At 47.6% G+C, this 22,476-nt stretch overlaps 2 protein-coding genes across 6 annotated transcripts in view; both read left to right on the top strand.

Annotated features, from left to right (window-relative positions):
• Window positions 1–1,070: 1,070 nt before the first annotated feature.
• On the top strand, window positions 1,071–15,992 carry ENDOU (endonuclease, polyU-specific). Of its 3 annotated transcripts, XM_011936277.1 has the most exons (10): window positions 1,138–1,351; window positions 5,841–5,963; window positions 7,523–7,588; window positions 8,063–8,200; window positions 8,660–8,831; window positions 9,222–9,421; window positions 12,345–12,458; window positions 13,109–13,215; window positions 13,950–14,092; window positions 14,807–15,992. In XM_011936277.1, the coding sequence occupies exons 1-10, from the start codon at window positions 1,297–1,299 to the stop codon at window positions 14,922–14,924; spliced, it is 1,236 nt and encodes a 411-aa protein (XP_011791667.1). In that variant the 5' UTR covers window positions 1,138–1,296; the 3' UTR covers window positions 14,925–15,992. The 3 variants fall into 3 exon arrangements, with proteins under 3 accessions (XP_011791668.1, XP_011791667.1, XP_011791669.1); XM_011936278.1 differs by lacking the exon at window positions 5,841–5,963 and having other exon boundaries at window positions 1,071–1,351; XM_011936279.1 differs by lacking the exons at window positions 5,841–5,963; window positions 7,523–7,588.
• A 3,928-nt stretch (window positions 15,993–19,920) lies between these two features.
• Window positions 19,921–22,476, top strand: part of RPAP3 (RNA polymerase II associated protein 3) — a 43,881-nt gene continuing 41,325 nt past the window's right edge. For all 3 annotated transcript variants that reach the window (XM_011936280.1, XM_011936281.1, XM_011936282.1), the window contains exon 1: window positions 19,921–20,007. The gene's annotated coding sequence lies outside the window, so the exon portion shown is untranslated. The remainder of the gene's footprint in view (window positions 20,008–22,476) is intronic.

A 22,476-nucleotide genomic window follows, 5' to 3' on the forward strand; every position in this document is an offset into this window, starting at 1 on the left:
GTGTTTGGACTCCTCTCTACACAGCAACAGGTTGGGGGATTCTCTTAAACCCACCAGCAACTGTTCAACCTGGCACGTGGGCAGGAAACCTCCAGATTAAAATCTGATAACCTGGAAGGGATTGTCAGATCCAACCCCATCATTTCAGATGAGAAAGCTGAAGACCAGTGAGAGGAAGAAACTTCTCCTGTTAAAGCACACTGGATGAAGACGTGCTCCACTCCCAACCTCCAGAAAAAAATCACTGATAGAGTGGCCTCCACTCTTCACCAGTTTTGCCTTTGTATATGATATTTTCTTTTCTGAGAGGGTCGAGAATCCCCATGCAGTGCTCTTTCTGGCAAGGGCATCATACTTTGCAGATTTTACCTTTATTATCGTGGAAAACTTGACAGTCACAGGGAGCTGTTCCTCTTCTTTTGGACTTGGAAACAAAAGAACCTCACTGGGGAAGAGTTCTTGAGAAGAGGAGTGTAAGTGGGGGTGAAGGGAGCGAAACCCTGGGCTCCCAGGGGAAGAAGAGTGGGCCTTCAGTTGCCTTTAAGAGGCCTCTTGCCCCTCCCCTGCCTCATAAGGAATCTGAAACATTTAAACCTCGGAGGCTGACTCAGTAAGAGTCATTTGCATAATATTTTAGGGTGATTTAGCCATGCGCAGCTACATGTGGCTGATTTAGCTATGCTGGGCTTGGTGGTAATAAGAATAGCCCTGGTTCTGACAGACACATCCTATATGTCTCTGTCCAATGACTCCAACCCCTGCTTGGGCACTTAAACTGCTTGTCAAACTTGGACCAATCACCTTACTGTGTGCCAGTGTCATGCTAAGCACCAGGAATTTGAAGATGAATCCAACCTGTAGCCCCTTGGAGAGTCAGGTCTGAGACTTGGAAGTAGGTGTCTGTTTGGTGGGGATCACCCAGAGATCAGTCCATGGGTGTCCCTAATTTGGACAAAGAACCCCCCAAACTGGACCCATCTTGGTGTGCCTGCCTGCATGACCTATTTTTTAAGCTGCAAACAGCTAGCATTACCTGTTCTCAACATCTGGCATTACCTACCTGCTTAGTCACCTTCCCTCAGGCTTCAAACAGCTGTAGGGCCCCACCTCCTATCCATCTAGGGTCCCTCCCTCCCATTTTTCTTCCTGAAAGGATCTGGAGACACCAGCTCCACAAGTCCTGGTGTCTTTAAAAGGATCAGCTTGAGGAATAAGGCTCATTTGAGAGCCGTGACATTCATCTGACTCTAGTGAAAGTACAACAGCCACTCCCTTTTTGGCCTCCAACTGGGCACCATGAGGGCCTGCATCCCCCTGGTATTGGCTGTGCTGTGCGGCCTGGCCTGGGCTGGTAAGTCACTATCTGGCGGGCATGGGATTGCTGGCGGGGCGGGATCTTGCCTAAAGAAGCAGAGAATTGGGGAACTTGGTAGAGGGCAGGGCTGTGGGACAAGGGAGGGTGAACTCTGTCCTAAACCCGCAGAACTCTTTTGGGTTGTCCTTGTCTGAGGGTGCAGGTGTTGTTCCTGGAATGGACTGGACTATGTGGAGAGAGTTGCAGGGCTGATGGTCTGATTTCATGGAAGTCCCTTCTTGACACCTTGTAGGATCAGCCCCAAACATCCCTTAGTCCAGCCTGACTTTTGATCTCCCCAAGATTTTGTTGTCTGGGGCCACTGTATGGTATAAAGCTAGGGCTGGGTTCCATGGGGTCTAGTGGACTGGCTGCCCTTGGCCACTCCTTCCACTGCCCAGTGACAGGTGAGGTTGTCTAGGGTGTGATCTTACTTTGTGTAGGGCCTTAGGAGGTGGGCAGGCTTAGGAGGAAACTGGAAGGATCCTTAACCAGGAGGTGGGCCACGTCCTATCTGGGGCTCTACAGGGGTCAGAGGAATGGATCTCTGTTGCAGTGTTAGGGGAATCAAAGAATAGATAAGGGACCTGGCCCACAGTTATAAGAGGTCCAGGGGATGGGACTGGCAGAGGAACAGGACCATGTTTCTGTTTAGTAACTGTGCAAAATGCTGGTGCTGATGTGTTACTTGGTAGCTAGTGGGTGGGTGGGAAGGACTGCCAAGGGAGGGGCTGAGCTGAGGAGTGTGGGGAGAATCCTCCTCTGCCCACAGGAGAAACAATCCTTCCACTGGGTCACTCCTGTATGGGACTGTGGAAAGGATTAAATGAGATAATGTATGAGAAGCACCTGGTGCAAAGTGAGATCTCATGAATTGGAAATTCGCTATGATTATGACTATAAATATTCTTGGGACAAACTTCCACTTGGGGTCATTTCCAATGGGGTTGTGGAAAGGAGACCCCTAATGGGATTTTTAAATGGAAAACCCTTGGAAGAAGAAGTTGTGCCTGCCAACTGTGGATGAGCTAGTGCACCTTATCAGGAACCGGCTCTGCCTGGGCCCTACTGGTGGACAGGGAGTAGGGAGCATGAGGGTAGGCCTGGGAGCCACTGGCCTCAGCCCTGTTGGTGGGGAGGAAGGTGGAACCTGGGGGGGCTTAATGTGGAGGGGTGGCCAGCAGGCTTGGCATATCCCAGCCTTAAGGAAGGAGAGCAACTCTGGACATTTGGTCCCTGGGGGGACATCCCTGAGGGCAGAGGTAGCAGTAGCTTTAGAAGTACAGATGGAGCTCTTGCTGTTGGGTCGGAGGGCAGTATCTGCTTCGTCTGTGGGATGGATGGGAAGTGAGGTCAAGTGTGTGAGGCCTCCTATGGTGGCAGGGAAGAGGCTCTGCACTTGTTGATACTATCCCAACATCTCAGAACTGAGAGGCAAGAATATGAATCACATGGGGAATCATTGACAGCCTCAGGTTCTCCTTTATGAGCTGGATGTCTGTGGAGAACCTTGGTTGATTTTTTTGGTTGTGAATGGAGGCAGGAAGCTAGTCCAAGGGGTGAGGCTTCTTGGTTGACTAGGTCTCCATGGAAACAGCATCCGGGGCCTTCTGAGAGGTACAGACATGTAGAATGTCCCAGTCATCAGAGGGACTGAGTGCCAGTGTACAGGGACACTGTGTCCACCCAGGCTTGGGACCAAGCTTTCTTGATGGCCAGTATGGATAGGGAGTGGCTGTTCTGGCATATTGAAGTCTTAGAAAGTGCAGAGAAATTGATCATTTCATAGGGAACGGAGGAAGAATCTGAACCCAAGAGAGGAAAGGCTCAAATGAAGAGAGGCAGAGAGTCAGAGAGGTAAGGCAGAGGAACAAGAGGCACAGGTTACTAGAGCAGTGATTCAGGCACCTGGCTTGGGGAGCAAGGCTTACTCAGAGTATTGGTGTCAATGGCGCAGTGTGGGGGTGCTGGAGTGAGTTAGGGTGACTAGTTACTCATCAGAGTGTCCCCAGAACGTCACAGCAAAGTGCCTGTGAGGAAAAGTTCCTCCCACCCCTGCCCTCCACTGTCAAATCCCAAGGTCACCTTGAAGCAGACCAAGTGCACAGAGAAATGTGAGAAAGTGCTGGCATGGGGCTCTTGCTGGAGACAAAGTTTTTGAGCAGAGATGAAAAAGCCCACTCAACTTGGGCCGGCGGGGGTGCTCTCCTGCACGTCCAGCTGACTGCTCGCTTGCAACCCTTCTCAACTGGTGCCAGCTGCTGGAATGAAGTGAATTCTTTCCCTGGACTCTGCTGATTTGGCCCATTAAAAACATTGCCCTGATTTGCCTGAATTCTCTCCCTTTGGATTCTGGGTGTACTGCCAGGCTGACTGAGTAGGGAGCTGATGGGCTGAAAATTTCTCCTTAAGATCTTCGCGTTCAGGCTCCAAGGGAGCATCATTTAACATTCAAGAGGAGTTCCTGTGGGCTGGAAGGAACAAGTGGCCTTGGGCCTGGTCTCTTTTAGGAACTGGAAACCTGCCTTCCTGGCCGTCTTGGAGGCCTGACAATGCGAAGTTGTCTGAAGACCTGGGTTAACCTTGACCCGATGCCTCTCTGATGTAAAGAATACAGACCTGTAGTGATGAAGTCAGCCAGGAAACCAGCAACACAGATGTGCTGACAACCCAGCCCAAGGGATGGCCCTGTTGAAACCCTGGGAGAATGTCAGCTAGATTAAGTGTGTCAATAGGGCCACCACACAGGGAAGACTTCTCCACCTAGTCTGAACACTTGTCACTTGGAAGACGGGCAAGAAATATTGCCACCATTTATTCACCTAACAAATACTTCTATAGTACTACTATGTGTCACTTGCTGTCCTAAGTGCTTTACACATATTAACTCATTTAATTCTTATAAATATTCTATGAGATAGGCTCTATTATCATCCCACTTTTACAGATAAGAAAACCAAGGCACAGAAGTTTAAATAACTTGCCCAAGATCACATAGCTAGAAAGCAGTAGAACCAGAATTCCAGCCTCAAGCAGTTTGGCGCCAGAGTCTAGGTTCTTAACCTCTCTGCTATGCCATCCCTCATTAGACACAGTATCAACCCTAATCCCAGAATCCAATACTAGGGACTGGTAACTAAACCCAACCTCTAATATTTGAGCTCTAACCCACTCCAGGCTTAAATTAAGATACTATACCTCTGTTGAATCATAACCAGAACCAAGCCCTCAAACAAAACAGAGATTATTCATCTTTTCTCATCCTGACACATTCCTCAACCCCGAATGTTATCTTAAGTCTATTCCTGTTCCTTACCCGAATATCAATACAAAATTGTCAATTTATCAACTAATTTAACTCAAGCCCAAATCCTAACTGTAGTTCTTAACCTAATTAACCCCAACCCTGGTCCAAATTAGGTTTCAGTTTCCTCACTGATACAAATTCTGATGCCGATGGTAACTCTGACTCTGATCTTGACATTCTCTGTAACCCACAGTATGACCTCTGAACCCAGTGTTCATGAAATCCAAACCTCAGGAACCTCAAATCGAACAAAGACTCTTATCACCCTTAAAGCCCTAGTGGGTTTCCACTGTTCCTTCAAAATGTCTTGTCTTACGTCCCTTGCGACCAAAACCTTGCTTCTGCAAACCATTTGGCTGCAGTGGGGGATGTGGTCTGTGGTTACACAATAGAATGCTAGGCCAGAGCCCAATTCTCAACCGTACCCACCTCATTCCCCACCCTGAGCATAAATTAATCTGAATGTACTCCAAAGATGGGAAAGAACAGAAAGATGTGACACAGGGGGAAAGAGGGTACAGAGAAGACAGATGAAGGGGAGAGAAGAGCAAAGAAGCAAAGAATATAACAGGGATGGGATAAGAGCCAGGGGAAGGTCAGAAGGCAGGGGACATCCCTGGGGCAGCATCTACATGATAGGTGAAGGGGGCCTGTGGGCTACACCCAGTTCACAGACCTATTTCATTGGCGTGCTTAAAGTTTTACATGGTTGGAAAATTTCACACCAAAATGAAGATGTATCTTGAAAAAAAAAAAAGGGAGGCTCTGGCAACACTGAGCCCACATCCCAACATGGCAACAATCAGCTGGAGCCAAGCATCAGTTGCGAATTTCAGATGGAGCATTGCTCTCAAGTTTGTCACGGTCTCCACTTCTTCCTGCTGCCTCAGACCCTGCTTCTTTACTTGTTTATGTTCTGGGCCTAACCCAAATAGGCATTTGGGTTTGTGATCCTGGTCTCTTTGATGAGCCTTGAAATATTTGGTGGGTGTTGGGCGGTGGGGAGGAGGCTTATGTTGTGCACGGGAGGCTGTGGATGTACTTCTCCCTTGCAGAGAGTAATGCCCTTCCCTGCCAGGTACACTCCTGTCCTGATCTGTGAACCCTCCTGTGGGAGGCACCTTGGGGAGGAGAACAGGGTCTCCACAGAGCTGAGTTTGTGACCTTTACTGCCTATAGGAAAAATGGAATCCTGTGCATCTCGATGTAATGAGAAATTTAACCGGGACGCTGCCTGCCAGTGTGACCGCCGGTGTCTCCGGCATGGGAACTGCTGCGAAGACTACGAACATCTGTGTACTGGTGAGCCTCCTTGTGAGACAAAGGCACGTCCAGCCTGTCTAAGGGGCCATTGGCCTGGGTGTCCAGCAGGCCAGAGCAGCATTCAGAGCTGACAGGGGCTCTAAAGGTCTAGACAGAAAGCACCGAGAGACAGAGGCAGGGTCAGGACTTTGGCCACCACTTTTCTCAGGTTTTCTAGGATGCCCCCAACTTAAAATACAGTAGATGTCATTTACCTAGAATTCTGTCTGAACTACTAGTATTAACAATATCTTGAAAGTTTAAGTACCAAATTCTAAAAAAGGGTAAAATGATAAAAATAATATTTTAGTATGTATGACATTACTGATTGTTATTCAACACTTTAAATCACAAAAATGTAAAAATGGTAGCAAACTCTCACAACTTGTGTACCACCAGGAAGACTGCATGGTGTCATCACAATGACGGACATGATTCATACCACTCTCCCTCTAGTGAAGGGACCACATGGCACAACATCTCCATACCGTCATTTCCAGCCCACCAATTAGAACAGGACATGCACCACCTTTAACTGCATAGTTTTAAATGAATACTTGAAAAAAATAATGTATGAATAATCAAATGGTTTAGGTGCTTCCAATGTTGTCAAATCCCAGATTAACGCTCTTCTGCTTTGTGACATCATTACCTAACGTGGCTTCAGTGAGCATGTTTTCAAAACTGGGAGTCAGAGTGCATGGATTGCCAGCCCTTAGAACACAGCCTGACACATAGTAAGTGATCGGAAGATGTTTGCTGACTGAAGAATAACCTGACTGGTAGTTCTGATGGTAATAACTTTCCAGCAAACTCACTAGTAGATTCTGAATCACTTTGTCACAGTATTGTTTGTTGGGTGTGTGGAGGGGATTGGGGGTGGGTATTATTCCACTGTGTGATGAGAGAGGAACTCAGAGTCCCCAGGAACATTTCTCCCTGCCACACCACCGCCAACCTCAAATCCACCCTTCTCTGCCCAGAGCTGAGCTACAATCACTCAGCTTGCAGGTGAAGGGAGTGGGGCAGCAAAAGGAATGTGCTTTTCTGAACATGCCCTTTCCATAGACACAGTCTTTGTGGCCATTTCCAAGTGGGGCAAAGAAAGAAGGGACGTTGGAATCTCAGGAGACAGCTCTTATTCCTTGAGGCCCTGAGAATTTACCCTGAACTCTGATGAGAAGTTTTTCTAGGTACAGGATGTTCCTAAGTGAGCGCCTTGTCCTTAGGACAGCATCAAGGCTCTATCCATCTGTCAACTTTTGTTAAATCAGAGTTTTCATCACCAAAATCAGAGTTTTCAATCCAGATGTGTCACCTGGGGAAATCATTTTCCTTTTTTATAAGTTTTCTATAATGTGTCTTCCATTGGAAATATCTTCCATTTTCTGTTTTCATCCTCATTATTTGGTGCCCGTCCTTTGGACCCCAGCCCCTGGTCGGGATTTGTATCCAGTGCTCTTGCTTGTCCCCTGAGGCTGGGGGAGCAGAGAACTAGAAACCAAGCAGCAGGGGAATTCTCAGGTTATTGGTGACTTTATTTTTCTATCTACCTGCAGAGGACCACAAAGAGTCAGAGCCATTGCCACAGCCGGAGGAAGAGACAGAAGAGGCCCTCGCCAGCAGTGAGCCTGCCTCCCCAAAGGGGGGCCCTCAAGATAAAGCAGGAGGGACATGAGGGTGACAAGGAGGGGCGGCCATGGCAGTGGCACCAGGCACAGGCCTCAGCCAGATGAGAGAGGCTTGTTGGACTCTGGGGGACCTGGGCAGGAAGAAGCCTGGGGGGGCTCAGCCAGCCGGGGGGGCTATGCGGGGAGGGTAGCTAGGAAAGAGAGCCTGAGGCCTGGAGAGGGAAGTGGAAGAGATTTTATTTTTAGAATGGGAAGATTAGAAAAACAGTGTGCCAGAAAGCAAAGATCGGCATCAGAAAGGACTTCCTGACTGTGAAGGGTGTGCACGAATTAGCCTTGTTTGTTTTCCTTCCCTGGAGATCTTTGCTGGGCAGAGTCAAGAGAGCCAGGCTAGGGAGGGATGGCCTGCGGGGCGTTCAGAGCGACCTCTAGAGGTCAGCCCGGGACACACCTCCCCTCTCTTCTCAGACTTGTACTCGGCACCCACCTCCTGCCAGGGCCGCTGCTACGAAGCCTTCGACAAGCACCACCAATGTCACTGCAATGCCCGCTGCCAAGAGTTTGGGAACTGCTGCAAGGATTTTGAGAGCCTGTGTAGTGATCACGGTTAGTCTTCTGCTCCCTCAGCTAAGCTGCAGAGACAGAAGAACTCTAGAGCAGGTTCTCAATGTGTGGTCCCTGGACCAGCAGCAACAGCAATGTCTGAGAACTTGTTAGAAACGCAAACTCTGGGGCTTCACTCTTGGCCTACTTAATCAGAAACTCTGGAGGTGGGACTCACTTTCCTGTTCTACCAGGGCCTCCAGGTGATTCTGATGCATGCCCAAATGTGAGACTCCTCCTAGGGGGAAGGGGCAGGGGGACATTCTGTGGGCAATGCCTGTGCTGATTTTACAGGTCCTTTAGGCTCTGGGTCCCTGTCTACCACTAGGGTGTCCCACTGTGGCTCCCCTCTGTCCATGCTGGCTTCTTGAAGGTGCCCAGGAGGGGACGCACACAGACAATTTCCTGCCCGCCCCCCCTTCCCTCTGGCTCTGAGGCCACCCCTCTCCTAATTCCTCCCAGAGGGCTTCTCCCACAGCAGTGATGCCATAACCAAAGAGGAGATTCAGAGCATCTCTGAGAAGATCTACAGGGCAGACACCAACAAAGCCCAGAAGGAAGATATCATTCTCAATAGCCAAAACTGCATCTCCCCGTCAGAGACCAGAGACCAAAGGGATCGCTGCCCAAAGCCGTGAGTTCCCGCAGTTCCTCTTCCTACCCCCCAAATCTCACCCCATCCTTGCTTTTTTTGATGCCTTAGCTCTTTTATCCTCAAGTCAGGCAGGATCAAAGGGAGAGCAGAAAAAAAAATAGGTCTCCAGAGACAAAGCCATCTTGAGCGACTGTGGATATCCAGTTGGGAGGGTTTCTGTGATTGGCCAGGTTGAGGATAGAACAGCTCTTCCAAAACATGAGGTGGAAGAAAAGTGACCTGACTGTGGCTTTCAAGAGTACCCGAAGTGCCCCCTCGGCTCCCGAAGCCAGCCCTCGCCTGCCTGCCCCTGGCCTGTCTAGAAGTCTCTGGAGGGGTTGCTGCCCCGTGTTTGGGGCTCTCAGTGGGGTTCCCCTCTGCCTTCCCCAGACTCTTCACTTATGTCAATGAGAAGCTGTTCTCCAAGCCCACCTATGCAGCCTTCATCAACCTCCTCAACAACTACCAGCGGGCGACAGGTCATGGAGAGCACTTCAGTGCCCAGGAGCTGGCCGAACAGGACGCCTTCCTCAGAGAGATCATGAAGACGGCAGTCATGAAGGAGCTCTACAGCTTCCTCCATCACCAGAGTGAGTGAGCACCCCCAGGCCCCAGGGTGCATGAGTCTGTCTGAAGGGAGCCAGGCGGGTAGGGGAGGGGAAGGTTAGGAGGGCAGGTGAGGAGGCGGTGGCGACTCTGTGGACGTCAGTGTACAACTGGGAGGGATGAGGGATGAGGCCAGGGGGAAGCCAAGGAGAGGTTAGGAGCCCAACCAAGAGGTGACACATCCTCTGGCTGGCTGGCTTGGAAATCACCCCACCTTTGACTTCATGTTAACTGCCTCATGCATGCTCACCCTTTGCTACAGTCTCAGGGTTCTCTGCCGGGCATGAGCTTCCCCTCACATCCCAACCCCACCCAGGGCACGTTTCAGCCACCTCTGCGATCCCGGAGTTAGCACCATGTTTCAGACAGGTAGAGTCACTGACTCTACTCCCTCCTTCTGCACTAAAGTCCAGAAATCGGGTTGGCTGAGTCCACCTTTTGGCTGGGGAAACAGCATCAGAAAATCAACAAAGGTTCAGAGAGGGAAGTCCTATCGGGAAGAGTTGTGGTTGGAAAGCCTCCAGATAGAGATACATTAGAGTCAGACCAAAAAAGATTTTGGCCACAGGACTTCTTGGCATGGGGTTGTGCTTGTTAGTGTTCTGCAGATTCCTTTCCCAAACTCCAGGCAGCTGGGCTTTGTCTGAGGGGTGGCTCTGTCTGGGTCTTCCCTCATTGTCCCTGAGAGTGCCTTGGCTCAGAGCTGCTCCCTCCCTTAAGAGTTGGTGACACTGTTTTTAGGTAAAGTGACAGTGACACAGGAGTGACTCTATGAAGAAGTTGCAATCCTGTGCTGCCCCCTGGCGTTCTCTTTGTAGTAAATACACAAGAGAATCTTGGAGGTCTAGACTGAGCAAGGGCTTTTCAAATGAGAGAAATGGAGGCCAGACAGGCTAGACTTATCTGAGGCCACAAACGAGTTGAAAGCAGAGCTGGGGCTGGAACTCAGGGTTCCGATGCCAAGGCCAGGCTGTCCCGTTACTCACTCTCTCCTCGCCTCTCTCCTTGACCAAATCCCACTTATCCTTAAAGTTCTATAATAGTTCATATCCTACCACATTTGTGAAGGCTGCACCTGCCCCAGCTCATTCTGGCTTTCGGCAGCTCTGCAGAGTTTGGAGTGTCGTCCACAATAGCCTTGGGTCAGAGAGACTTGGTTTAAATCTTGGCTCTGCCACTTGCTAGTGACTTGACCCTGGGCAATTTATTTGACCTCTCTGGGGCTTCCCTTTGAAATGGGATTTTTGAGGATGATTGCTTATAAAGCACCCAGTAGAAAGCTTGGTACTCAGTCCGCACTCAGTAAGGGTAGCTATTCAGTGTGTGAGGCCATTCTCTGTTATTTTATGTATATTTAGTCTTGTTTTCCAAATGTGTTTCAAGTCTTTGAAAGGAAGGAATATGTCTGGTATTTCTTTTGTATTCACTGTACAAAATTGTGGGCAGTGAACAGTCAATCTTTGATGGTTCCCTCATTGAAATCTCCAGCCCTGAACTTTCCCAAGGGCTTTTTCAACAACTCCACTTAGCTATCTAACTGATATTCACACAGAACTTAGTGTAGAAAGAATTTTTGGTTCCCATCTCTTCCTCCACACCTGCTCCTCTCTGGGTCTTCCCCATTTCATAAATGGCAACGTAACCCATCCGGTTGCTCAAGCCAAAAGCCTAGTAGTTAGATTTAATTGTTCTCTTTACCTCAAAGTTCCCTACTCCCATCTCCTCCATCAGTAATGTAATGTCCATCACTCCCACTTCAAAATATGTCCTGCGCCTACTGCTTCTCTCTCCTCCTCCAGAGTTAATACCACTATCTAAGCCCCATCAACTTCTTATGTGGACAAAGCATGAGCCTCAAAACTGGTCTCTCTCTGCTTCCGTTCATACCACCCTATTGCCTTTTTAACATACACAGCCAGGGTGATCTTTTAAATGCTCCTATCATACAATTCCCCTGCTTAAAATCCTTCAGTGGCTCTGCACTACCAAGAAGCTATAGAGTTGTTAAAGAGATTGGTCTCTGGAGCTAGACTGAGTGGACTCAAGCGCTGTCTCCACCTTTCATTAACTGTGATCTTGCATGAGTTTCATACTTTGTCTATCTCAGTTTCTTCATTTCTAAGTTGGGGATAATTAGTATCAACCTTATGTGAAGATTCAATGTGAGGATTCAGTGTTACATTGAAAGCACTTAAAATGGCACTAAATGGACAGAAAACAATTAGTAAATCTAAAATATTTTTTATTTTATTTCTATTTGCTTGAGATCTGACGTTCTTGCCATAGCTTGAAGGATCTGACCCCTGGCTGCTTCTCAAACCTCCTCTCCTACCACTCTCCCCTCCTGCTCCAGCCTCACTGACTTCTTTTGGTTCTTTGAACAGCAAACTCAAGTCTGTCTAGAGCCTTTGCTCTTGCAGTTCCCTCTACATAGAAGAATCTTCCCCCCAGTTCTTCTTTGTGTAGCCAGTTCCTTATCCTTCAGCTCTCTGATAAGTACTACCTTCTCACAGAGGCCTTTCTGTTCTTCCTTTCTAGAAGACTCTCCCCTGCCTCCTGCCCCCAATGTGCCAGCCCTTTCCCGTCATTACGGGCTACTCTGCTTCATAGCACCGATTTGAAATCATATTTCTTATTGTTTACTTGTTTATTATTTGACTCCTCCACTGGAATGTAATAGAGACTGTGTCCTCGCTATTCCCAGCTGAATCCTCAGCCTTAGATCTGGACCTGGCACAAAATAGGCATCCCATAGATAATCACTGAATAAACAGCTGAACACATTTGTTGATTGAACCCCCATGTTTCTTGATGTGTGTAACAAGTAGCTCTTCAGGTCTCTGTTTAGCGCTCCCAGGACCTGGCCCTGCCTCCCCTCTCCAAAACCCTCTGTGTTCCTCTCTGCAGATCGCTATGGCTCAAAACAAGAGTTCATTGATGACTTGAAGAACATGTGGTTTGGGCTCTATTCAAGAGGCAATGAAGAGGGGGACTCGAGTGGCTTTGAACATGTCTTCTCAGGTGGGAGCACTTTTCTTGGAAAGAAAGAGTCGGAGGGATGAAGAGGAATGGTTTTGCTCAGAAGCAGGGCAGCCCTGGGTATGGATTAATCAGCAGTCCAGCCAGCTAGCATGGAGGGACCCGTGCACTCTCCCCCACCCAGATGGCCGGGGGAGGGGGGTGTCTGAGGAGCCGTTCTGAGAAACAGTCTTTTCTGGAGTACCTAAGGGGGAAAGAAGATCAGATGCTGGGGCTCCCCAGGGGGCACATCTAGGTCAAGACACGTGTCTGGGAGCAAGTTTTCCTACCTCTGAACAGTCCTTTGCTTCCAGAGCCTGGCCAGCTGCTTCCTGAGAGGGCCATGGTCTGTTCCCCCCTGTTCTACCCCATAAAACTCCCACCAAGCCTGGCTTGCTGCTAGAGTAATGGCTGAGAGAGGTCATCAAGATCACCAGAAGGAAGGATTCTCCCAAGGGCTTGAGCCAGAAGGGGTGCCTTCCTGAGGTGAGAGATAGGACTGTGAGAGACTCTGGGGGCTCAGAGCAAGGGGCCAAGCAGCTAGAAGTCAGAGACTGGCGAAGGGGGAAGCCTTGGCATGGGGTGGAGAAAGGGGACTGAAGGAGAGGGTGGGGAAGGAGCCCAGGTTATCCATCTTGGACTCTTTATTATAGGTGAGGTCAAAAAAGGCAAGGTCACTGGCTTCCATAACTGGATCCGCTTCTACCTGGAGGAGAAGGAGGGTCTGGTTGACTATTACAGTCACATCTACGATGGTCCTGTGAGTACACAACCTGGAAAAGCCTTGTCAGCGCCCAGATGTCCTGCTCTCACTCTGCATTCCAGTCAGACTTGTCTCTCAGCCTGACTCTCATGGGGCAACCCCAGGCAATTGTGACTATGATGTCCTCACCTGCTGGACAGGCAGTTTAGCCAGCCAGGACACTGGAATTCCCTTCCAAACAGTGAAGGCTTAACTGCAAGGGACAGGAGGCAGGAGGCACCATATTTGGGTGGGAGCCTGGAGCCTGGGGAGGATTCTCAGAGGGAAGAACAAATATATGCAATTACTCCCTGCCTCAGTTTCCTTAGAATGTGGCTGAAAATTTCATCCTGGCTAGTCTGAGCTAAACTTCATGCACTTTATAAGACAGAAACCTTTGCTGCCCGGTACCAAGAAATAATTTGGGGGTAGTAAACTATCCTTCTCTTCCATGCGTGAGGGCCATTGGGAACAGTGATGTCCTTGATACCCAGAGATGGATCCTATGGATAGTAATTTTGGCCTTCCTGGTAGATGTGCACTAGCAGCTCCAGGCAGAGGGTCTGGGTGGGCTCAGACAACTTAGCAAGGCAGACTGGCTCCTCTATTTAAAGAATCCAGTCTCCCTGGAAGGTTCACACAGGCCCCTAATGGACCCTCAACAAATACTGTCTGACTGTTGCCATTGGGCACCTGTTCTACTCCACTCTGTGGCACTCACCAGACCCCCTTTTCTGCCCTTCCCTCCACAGTGGGATTCTTACCCCGACGTACTGGCAATGCAGTTCACCTGGGACGGCTACTATAAGGAAGTGGGCTCCGCTTTCATCGGCAGCAGCCCTGAGTTTGAGTTTGCACTCTACTCCCTGTGCTTCATAGCCAGACCAGGCAAAGTGTAAGGACGGGGCCAGCCAGGCCTGGGGAGCAGGCTGGGGCTGCAGGCTGTCCTCAGCCAGCACAGAGTCAAGAGACCTGGACTCTGCCACAAAGAAGCTGACAGGGCTTGGACAAATCTGCGCTTTGGGCCTCAGTTCTCTTGCTTGAACAATTAAGTTTTTGGATTGGTTCGGTGGCTGCCAAACTTCATCTTAGCAGCAAAACTATCTCCCCTCATCCCCTCAAAGTGAAATCTTACATAGGACCTTAATATATGAAATAGAAATGGAGTTGTCCTGGGGCTCTCAGCCTCTTTATTTGTGCCCTGAGGCTACTGAGGGGAACCTAGAGCCCCAGAAAGTACCACTAGGAACCACGGGGCCTCATGTTCTCTAACATTCGGACACATTAAGTTCTTCCACTTCTGAAACCCTAAGCAAACATTTAATTTCTGAGGATTTCACCTCTAGAATCTGGGATTTTGGAATACTGCTCTGGGAAAGATGAGGAACAGCATTCTTTAAGAAGACAAGAAATAAGGCAAAGAGTTTGAAATGGCTCCTTGCACATGGGGAGCTGGAGGCAGCTGCTGAAGAAAGCAGTGCCAGCTCTGTCTTTCAGGCTGTTTAAGCAGAATGGAGCCCTTCTGCTTAGGTTGGGCTTGATCCTTCCAGCCCAGGGAGAGGCAGGGTGAAGTGGGGAGCACCTCTGATTTCAGGATTTTTCCCCACAGGTGCCCGTTAAGCCTGGGAGGATATCCCTTAGCCGTCCGGACATATACCTGGGACAAGTCCACCTACGGGAATGGCAAGAAGTACATCGCCACAGCCTACATAGTGTCTTCCGCCTAATAGAACTTCGAGCCAGAAAGGGGTATGAGGGCTCTTGCAAGACTGAAGTGCTATCTTCTCCAGACTAGAGAGAAGAGGGAGAGGACTGGGAGGGATCACCAAATCTCAAAGCAATGAGAAGCATTCCTAAATCCCAAAGTGCCCACATGGGAAAGAGATAAAATGTACAAATTAGAAAAATTGGACAAACAGTCAAACCTTTATCCTCTAGAATTTTGGCAATGTAGACTAAGAAACAGAGTCCAGGCAGAGAAGGTAGGAGCCCTCCATAGCTCTCTGCCCTGATGTGTGGGGGAACTAGAAAGAAGTCCTTTGACCTCCCCAGGCCTCATGCTTCCCTTTAATGTAAAGGAAGGGGTTTCCCCACTTTCCTCTTTTCGGGGTTGGGGAAAGGGCAAACCCTGATATTTTTACTGTGATGGTGTTTTCAATTGTTCTTAGGAAGAGCAGCTGATAGAAATTCAAGATTACTATAATGGCTGTTATTATACACAGCTCTGTAAACTACAACTCAGCCCTGTGTTGCGATCCTCAAAGAAGTAAGGCCACAGTAATCAAGCAAGGGCCTTTGGTTTTTTTCCAGCATTAGAGCCTCTCAGAATAGAGTCGGGGAGAACTCCAATGCTGAATGGAGAAGGGTAATAGGTTGGTGCAGTGAATGGGCTGAGGGTGGGGTGGCCTTCTCCAGGCCTCAGTGTTTTTGTGTCCAGCTCAGTATCTGCATCAAGAAGTTTCCCACTTGTGGATGTTTAGTGCAGCCACAGACTTGTATTTTGATCCCCAATGTTTTTCTTGAAAGAGTTCTCCTCATAGGAAGAAGATTCAGCATCAGAAAAAGAAGGAACCCACAGCTTGGTGTCATTAACATAATTATTTTAAGGCTTATCCAGCAGGCATAATTTGAATAACTCTAGGAGACCAGAGAGACTGTGGTTCCCTATTTTAACCTCAATTATGCATTTGTCCCCCAACCCCACTGAGAACTAAATGCTGTTCCACAGAGCCGGGTGTGAACTACGGTTTAGAAGGTTCAAGTTTCCAATTAAAGTCATGGAAGAAAACTTGAAATGAGTGTCTTCTTTGTATATGGCCTCCCTCCACTGTCTGTCTCCCTGCCTTTTCCCAGGAGCAGGGCTGGGAGTGACACTTTTGCTCTAGAGTCTTTTCAGAATGGCTTGAAGAATGCGGTATCTGGGTGAAGTCCCTGTTGACTCACTAAGTCTCTCTAGCCAAGAGGGGAAGAGAATTCTGTAACATGAAGAGTGGAAGGAGCATTGCATACAGATAGTGAGGCGGGGGGTAAATGGAGATTGGTGGTCTCCATCCCCAATAACCAGTTCCCTTGATCACATACACAGGAGTATAAGGACATTTCTGGATGTAGCTTCTGTGGTTGCAGAGGCTGACTACACTGGGGGAAGAGGAGATGCTAAAGAGATACAGAAAAAGACTTCTTATCTGTAAACAGATTACTTAAGTCACAATGCTAGAAAATGGTCAGATATGAAGGGATACCTCTGGCAAGTTTATAGACTACAGATGAATGAAACAGGGCTGTGTCCTGCCCTTTCCCAGGGATGCTCACAGTCAACAGGCAAGACAGTGAGTCAGCAGAGCACAGGGGTAACAGGTACAGGCTCTGAAGTCATCTTGCCCAGGTACCTAGCCAGGCTCTGTTGCTTACTGGCCATATGAGCAAATTTCTTAATTATTCAGATTGTTTCCTCACCAGTCAAATGGGGATAATATTACCATTATTATGAGATAAGGAATGTGAAATAACATGCTAGTCTTTCTTATAGTAATAATTGTCTCACTTATGATACAGATTTAATTTTATATTGGGAGAGGCAATTTACTATCCCTGTTATCAGCCTTAACCTTCACCTACTGGTGCCCAGTACTTGTGCTCTTCATAGGCCTCTTCAGAGGTCTTCCAGGTAGTCCAGTAGGAGATAGAAAGACAAAAATGTAGGAGAGAGTACTGTATTCCAGGGTCTGGGCCTTAGCTTTGCAGGAGAGAAGGGTAAGAACTAACATTTGTCAAGCTCTTACCATGTCCCAAGCTGTGCTAAGTAGTCCTTTTATATTCATTTTCTCAATCTGGTGGGTATTTTTATCTTCACCACTTTAATTTTACCTAGACAACTGAGGCTCAGATTAAGTCACATTCTTAGTCAGTAGCAGAATCAGGATTGCAAATTCAACCCTTTTCCTTATGTTGTAGTGAGCCTGGATTTCTAGTAGTATCTACTCACTTATTCATTCATTATTTTTAAAAGAATATTTATTAAGACCCCTTACAGAGGCTGCTGGTTACCCCTCAGTGTCTGCTCTCCTCTTCTTCCTTATTCATTGAACTCTTAGTTTTTAGGCACACAAATGACTGTCAAGAGTACAGACTCTTGACCTCCCTTGCAACTGGAAGTAGGTGTGTGTCTATGTCCTCACCAATGGCATGCAAAAGGAAGTATTCTTAATGGGCAGGGGGTACCGTTATTCCCACTCTTGCCCTTTGCTGCTGACTGGATTTCAGACAAGATCGTGGGAGCCTGAGCAGCCAGCTTGAACCATGAATGAAAGCCATGTGATGAAGATCACAGAGCAGTCAAGAAGGAGCCTGGGTCTCACACTGGAACTGTCACACTAGTCCTGGATTGCTTATATTCAGTCTTACATGAAAGAGAAATAATCTTTCATGTTTAAGCCAGTCTTATTTTGGGCTTTCTGTCACATGCAACCAAACTTAACATAGTATCTCCATAACAGGAAGTTCCAAGGTTCATTTTCTTCCTAAAGTTACTCAGTTAATACTTCCTTTCTTTTTTTTTTTTTTTTTTGAGACGGAGTTTCGCTCTGTTGCCCAGGCTGGAGTGCAGTGGCCGGATCTCAGCTCACTGCAAGCTCCGCCTCCCGGGTTTACGCCATTCTCCTGCCTCAACCTCCCGAGTAGCTGGGACTACAGGTGCCCGCCACCTCGTCCGGCTAGTTTTTTGTATTTTTTAGTAGAGACAGGATTTCACCGGGTTAGCCAGGATGGTCTCGATCTCCTGACCTCGTGATCTGCCTGTCTCGGCCTCCCAAAGTGCTGGGATTACAGGCTTGAGCCACCATGCCCAGCCAATACTTCCTTTCTTAAGATTTACATTAACTGTCAGACTCTTTAACTATTTGAAAGATCCCAATAATTGTTTTGGATATTCAAATTAATAGCATTTACAATCATTAATTGCAGCATTTTAATGTTGCAATAATAAACACTCCTGTTTATTTCCACTGACCATTACAATTTCAACATACAAAACACATAAAGAGGTTTGTCTCTTTGAAAATAACTATTCAGGTATTAATGGTAAGTTCAATTGAGATGACTGGAGTAGATGAATAAAACAGACATAAAAGAAAGGCATGATTTACACATTTTGTTGAAATCCATTTGAAGATAACTGCCAATAGAAGTGGGGAGGTCTGCATGGAATCTAGGAAAGAACTTAAGGTGGCCTCGGTCTGAGCTCACAGCAGAGAAGGCTGCCATTGCAGGCACAGGTTTTGTGGGATAGCAAGAGCCTCAGAATTAGGTGATGATGACCATCAAAACCATTTGATTAACTTTTCTCACTTTGACTCTATATTCATTAAGCTACTTCTGATTATTATGTGGTTTGAGAGAGAAAAAGAGAGAGAGAAAAGAGTGGTCACCTAACGGTCTATGAGGTTTTACCAGAGTAGCCAGCTAGTCCCTTATCTCTCATCTCAATCAACTCTGCCAGAATTAATAAACCAAATGTGGTTGCTTTTGTTAAAAACACCAATCAAGCAATATTTGCTTTTAAATACTTAACAAAAAAATTCTTAAAAAGTTCTCTATCTCCCTAATACAACCAAAGAATAATTTCATTAGTAAATACTTTGACATACACTTAATGATTTGACTACCATGATTTTAAAATATAAAGATACCAATAATTAAACAATGGGAAGGATGTGCTAATGATATGACCTTGTAGGAGAGGACCCCAGCCTAGTTCTTCATTGATCAGCGCCTGGGTTAGTGGCTTCCAGCTTCAAATGCACAGCTGTATCCTATGCTTTAAAAAATTCTGATTGGCTTCACTCAAGACTAGTTACATCAGAATCTCTGGGATAGGACACAGAAATCAGTATATATATATATATATATATACACACACACACACACTCACACGTATATGTATACACTCCCTAAGTGATTCCAAAGTTCAGTCAAGACAGAACCACCGATCTGGATTTTGAGGATAATATTTGAGGTTACAGTACTGTTTTAAATGAAAAGTTTCATTTGTTTGTGTTTGCTTTTGTGGACTTCTGCAGTTATTTTTGTTTTGCTTTCGTTTAAGAGTTGTCATTGCAAGGATGACTCCCTCACACGGGAAGCAGAAGTAAAAAGTGTTAAAAGTTTCGTTCTTTTTTCTCTGTAAGCCAGGGCATATATAAAGACAGAGTGTAACACTGGCACATGTCAAAGAAAGACTCAGAGATAGATTCACTCAGAAAACGAGTTTACTTGCAAAAGATGCAAGGGAGTTAGACGGAAGGACTAGTTTGCCAAATACCAGTATTTCAAGAAAAAAAAAATACCATAAAATTATCAGGATTACCAGTTGACAGTAGTCTGTTCATGGTGGAAAAACAGTAACTTCCTCACATGTTGTTATACTCACAAAGGTCAGACAAATCGTTTTAGATATTAGCAAGGTAAATATTAGAGTTTAAACTGAAGGGAGTCAAATAGTCAAGGTTTTATTGTTTTGGAGATCAGAAAATCAGGATGACCCTGCAGTTTTTGGGTTATCCCCTATTAAGTTTAGTCATATTGGAAGCAGGCAGAAGGCTCAGGTATTGCTTTTACATACCCTCAAGCCAACAAGCTGGTTCCATCCTGAGAAGGAAGTCACGAAGCTTACTTCCTGCGCGCGCTCAAGCCCAGGCTAAAGGGGGCGGGGCGAGGCCGCGGGGACTTGTGGGAAAGCGCAGGAGGCGGGACTCTGCGTGAGTCACTGCGGGGCTGACGGGGCTGCAGTGCGGCGGGTTACGGCCTGGTCAGGTGAGCGGGCGTTGCGGTCCTCGCTGCCCGGAGCAGCGTAGGAAATCCTTGGGGTGGCCGGTGGGAGGAGACGTAGCGGTTATGGGTACCGGTGAGGCGGGGCGGGCTAGGACTAGCGGTGGAGGCGCACGTTGAGGCGGCGCGTCGGTGTCCAGGGTAGCGGCGTCCCGCGGTGCGCGTTCCGGGAGGGGTTAGCCCTCGCAACACGGGCCTACGCGCTCTGCTTTGCGAACGGATCCTCCATCCTGCTGCCCGGGGTATTGGGCGATTTGCAGCGCTAGGGAAGGCAGAGCCGCCCTCCCGCAAAGACGGCGGTGGGACCCGCCCCCTTGCTGCGTGGGTGTGCGGCGTTCCCCTGGACCGCGCGTGTGAAAGTGATACCCCAAGCGCTGGTAGTTTCTGATTGCTGGCTCGCACCCCTGCCCCATCGCAGGGTCCCTGGGAGAGTTTTTGGGCCTGCTCGAGCAGCAGCGGTGATGGGTGAAATGGAAAAGCATCTAACTCCCGTCAGTATCTGACTGACTTGTTGCGCTTTTATTCATTTAGTTGAGTCCCCAACAAAGCGTTGTACCAGTGTTGGTTTTGAATGAGATGTACATGTATGATCCAACATGGACACTGCCTGAAAGAAACTTAAACCTAATTTAGTTGTTGAGGCTACGGGTCAGAAGACCTATCTGCATCTGCAACTGTCCCTTCTTAGTGAGGTATTTTTCACTGTCCTAAAGAAATGTTTTTCTAATTCCGTCTCTCTCCCTCCCACCTTCTCTCCCCTCTCCCTCAAGCTTTGAATCTTCTTCCACCTTTTTGGAGACTTTGCCCCATCACTCATCCTTTTTCCTGTATCTTTTACTTTGTTCCTCTTCCCCCAGACGATGCTCAAGAACAGGTCTTACATTATCAAAGGCAAATGTACTCTAATTTCATTTGCTTAACTCATTTCATTCCCACCTCCTTTTTTTTTTTTGTCCGAGGCTGGAGTACACTGAGGCCATCACCGCCCACTGTAGCCTCCATCTTCCGATCCTCCCACCTCAGCCTCCTGAGTAGCTGGAACTATAGGCACCCGCCACCACACCTGGCTGATTTTTGTATTTTTGGTAGAGACGGGGATCTCGAAGTGTTGCCCAGCCTGATTTCGAACTCTTGAGCACAAGCTATTCCCCCTGCCCCCCAACCTTTGCCTCCCAAAGTGCCGGGATTACAGGCATGAGCCACAGCGGTTGGCCTTCCGCCCTTTAAAAAAAATCTCAATGAAACTCTGAATAGAGGTCAGGCGTAGTGTCTCACGCCTGTAATCCCAGCACTTTGGAAGGCCGAGGTGGGCGGATCACTTGAGGTCATGAGTTCCAGACCAGCCTGGCCAACATGGTAAAACCCCGTCTTTACTGAAAAAAAATACAAAAATTAGCTGGGCGTGGTGGCCTGCACCTGTAATCCCAGCTACTCGGGAGGCTGAGGCAGGAGAATCACTTGAACCTAGGAGGTGGAGGTTGCAGTGAGCTGAGTTCATGCCACTGCACTCCAGCCTCAGCGACAGAGCGAGACTCTGTCTTAAAAAAACAAAAACAAAACAAACAAACAAAAAGCCCAGCAACTCTGAATAGTCTTTATATGACTAAACATAATGCACTTTCTTTCCCTCTATGTATTCTCTGTGCCATTTGGCACTGCTAACCTCTCTCACTTTCTTGAACTCATTTTTTGTCATCTTTAACAGTACAGTGTAGGTTTTCGTCCCAGCTGTCTAGGTGCTACTGCCTACTTTTTTCTTCCTAGGCATCTCTTCCTCCGTTTAGTGTTCTCCAGGTTCACTCCATTCCCCAGTTGTCACAATGGTTAAACATGGCCACATCCTTGATTCTAGCTTCTACCTTTATGCTAGTGACACCGGAATTTATCTCTAGTCCTATATAGCTACCTATGGAATATTTCCTCGCCCCATTAGCACTCAAATTCAGCATATCCCAAATAATCTGACTTTCCGTTTGCCCTCCAACAGATGCCTCTTTTCCTTTTAACATTGTATTTCTTGACTCAAAATGGCATCAGTAATCTTACCAGGCTCCCAAGCCAGAAATCTAGGCCTCTGTTTGAGTCTTTCTGTGTTCTCCAACACCTCAGTCTAATCAGTCATCAAGTTCTTTTTATTTTACTACCTTAATACTTTCACATAACTTTCAGAATATAGGTTATACCTCATGGATGCCATTTCAAGTCTGTCCCATGTCCGCCTCTTTAATCTTCTCTTTCTTCATTCTCCCTTATAATTCCTCACTCTGCCTGCCCTCTCCTCCCTGTTAGTCACTTGGTGGGCCCCTTTGAAATCCAGCTAAGTTCCAACACCTCTGGGGACTCCTTCGTTGACTCTGCCACCCTACCATCTGATCCATGCCTATTTTTTTGCTGTCAGTTCCGCAGCATCTGTATGTACCTCTCACACAGGGTTCTCAACCAGGGGTTATTTTT

This window comes from Colobus angolensis, unplaced genomic scaffold, assembly GCF_000951035.1.
Source record: "Colobus angolensis palliatus isolate OR3802 unplaced genomic scaffold, Cang.pa_1.0 Scaffold151, whole genome shotgun sequence".
Classification (NCBI taxonomy): domain Eukaryota; kingdom Metazoa; phylum Chordata; class Mammalia; order Primates; family Cercopithecidae; genus Colobus; species Colobus angolensis.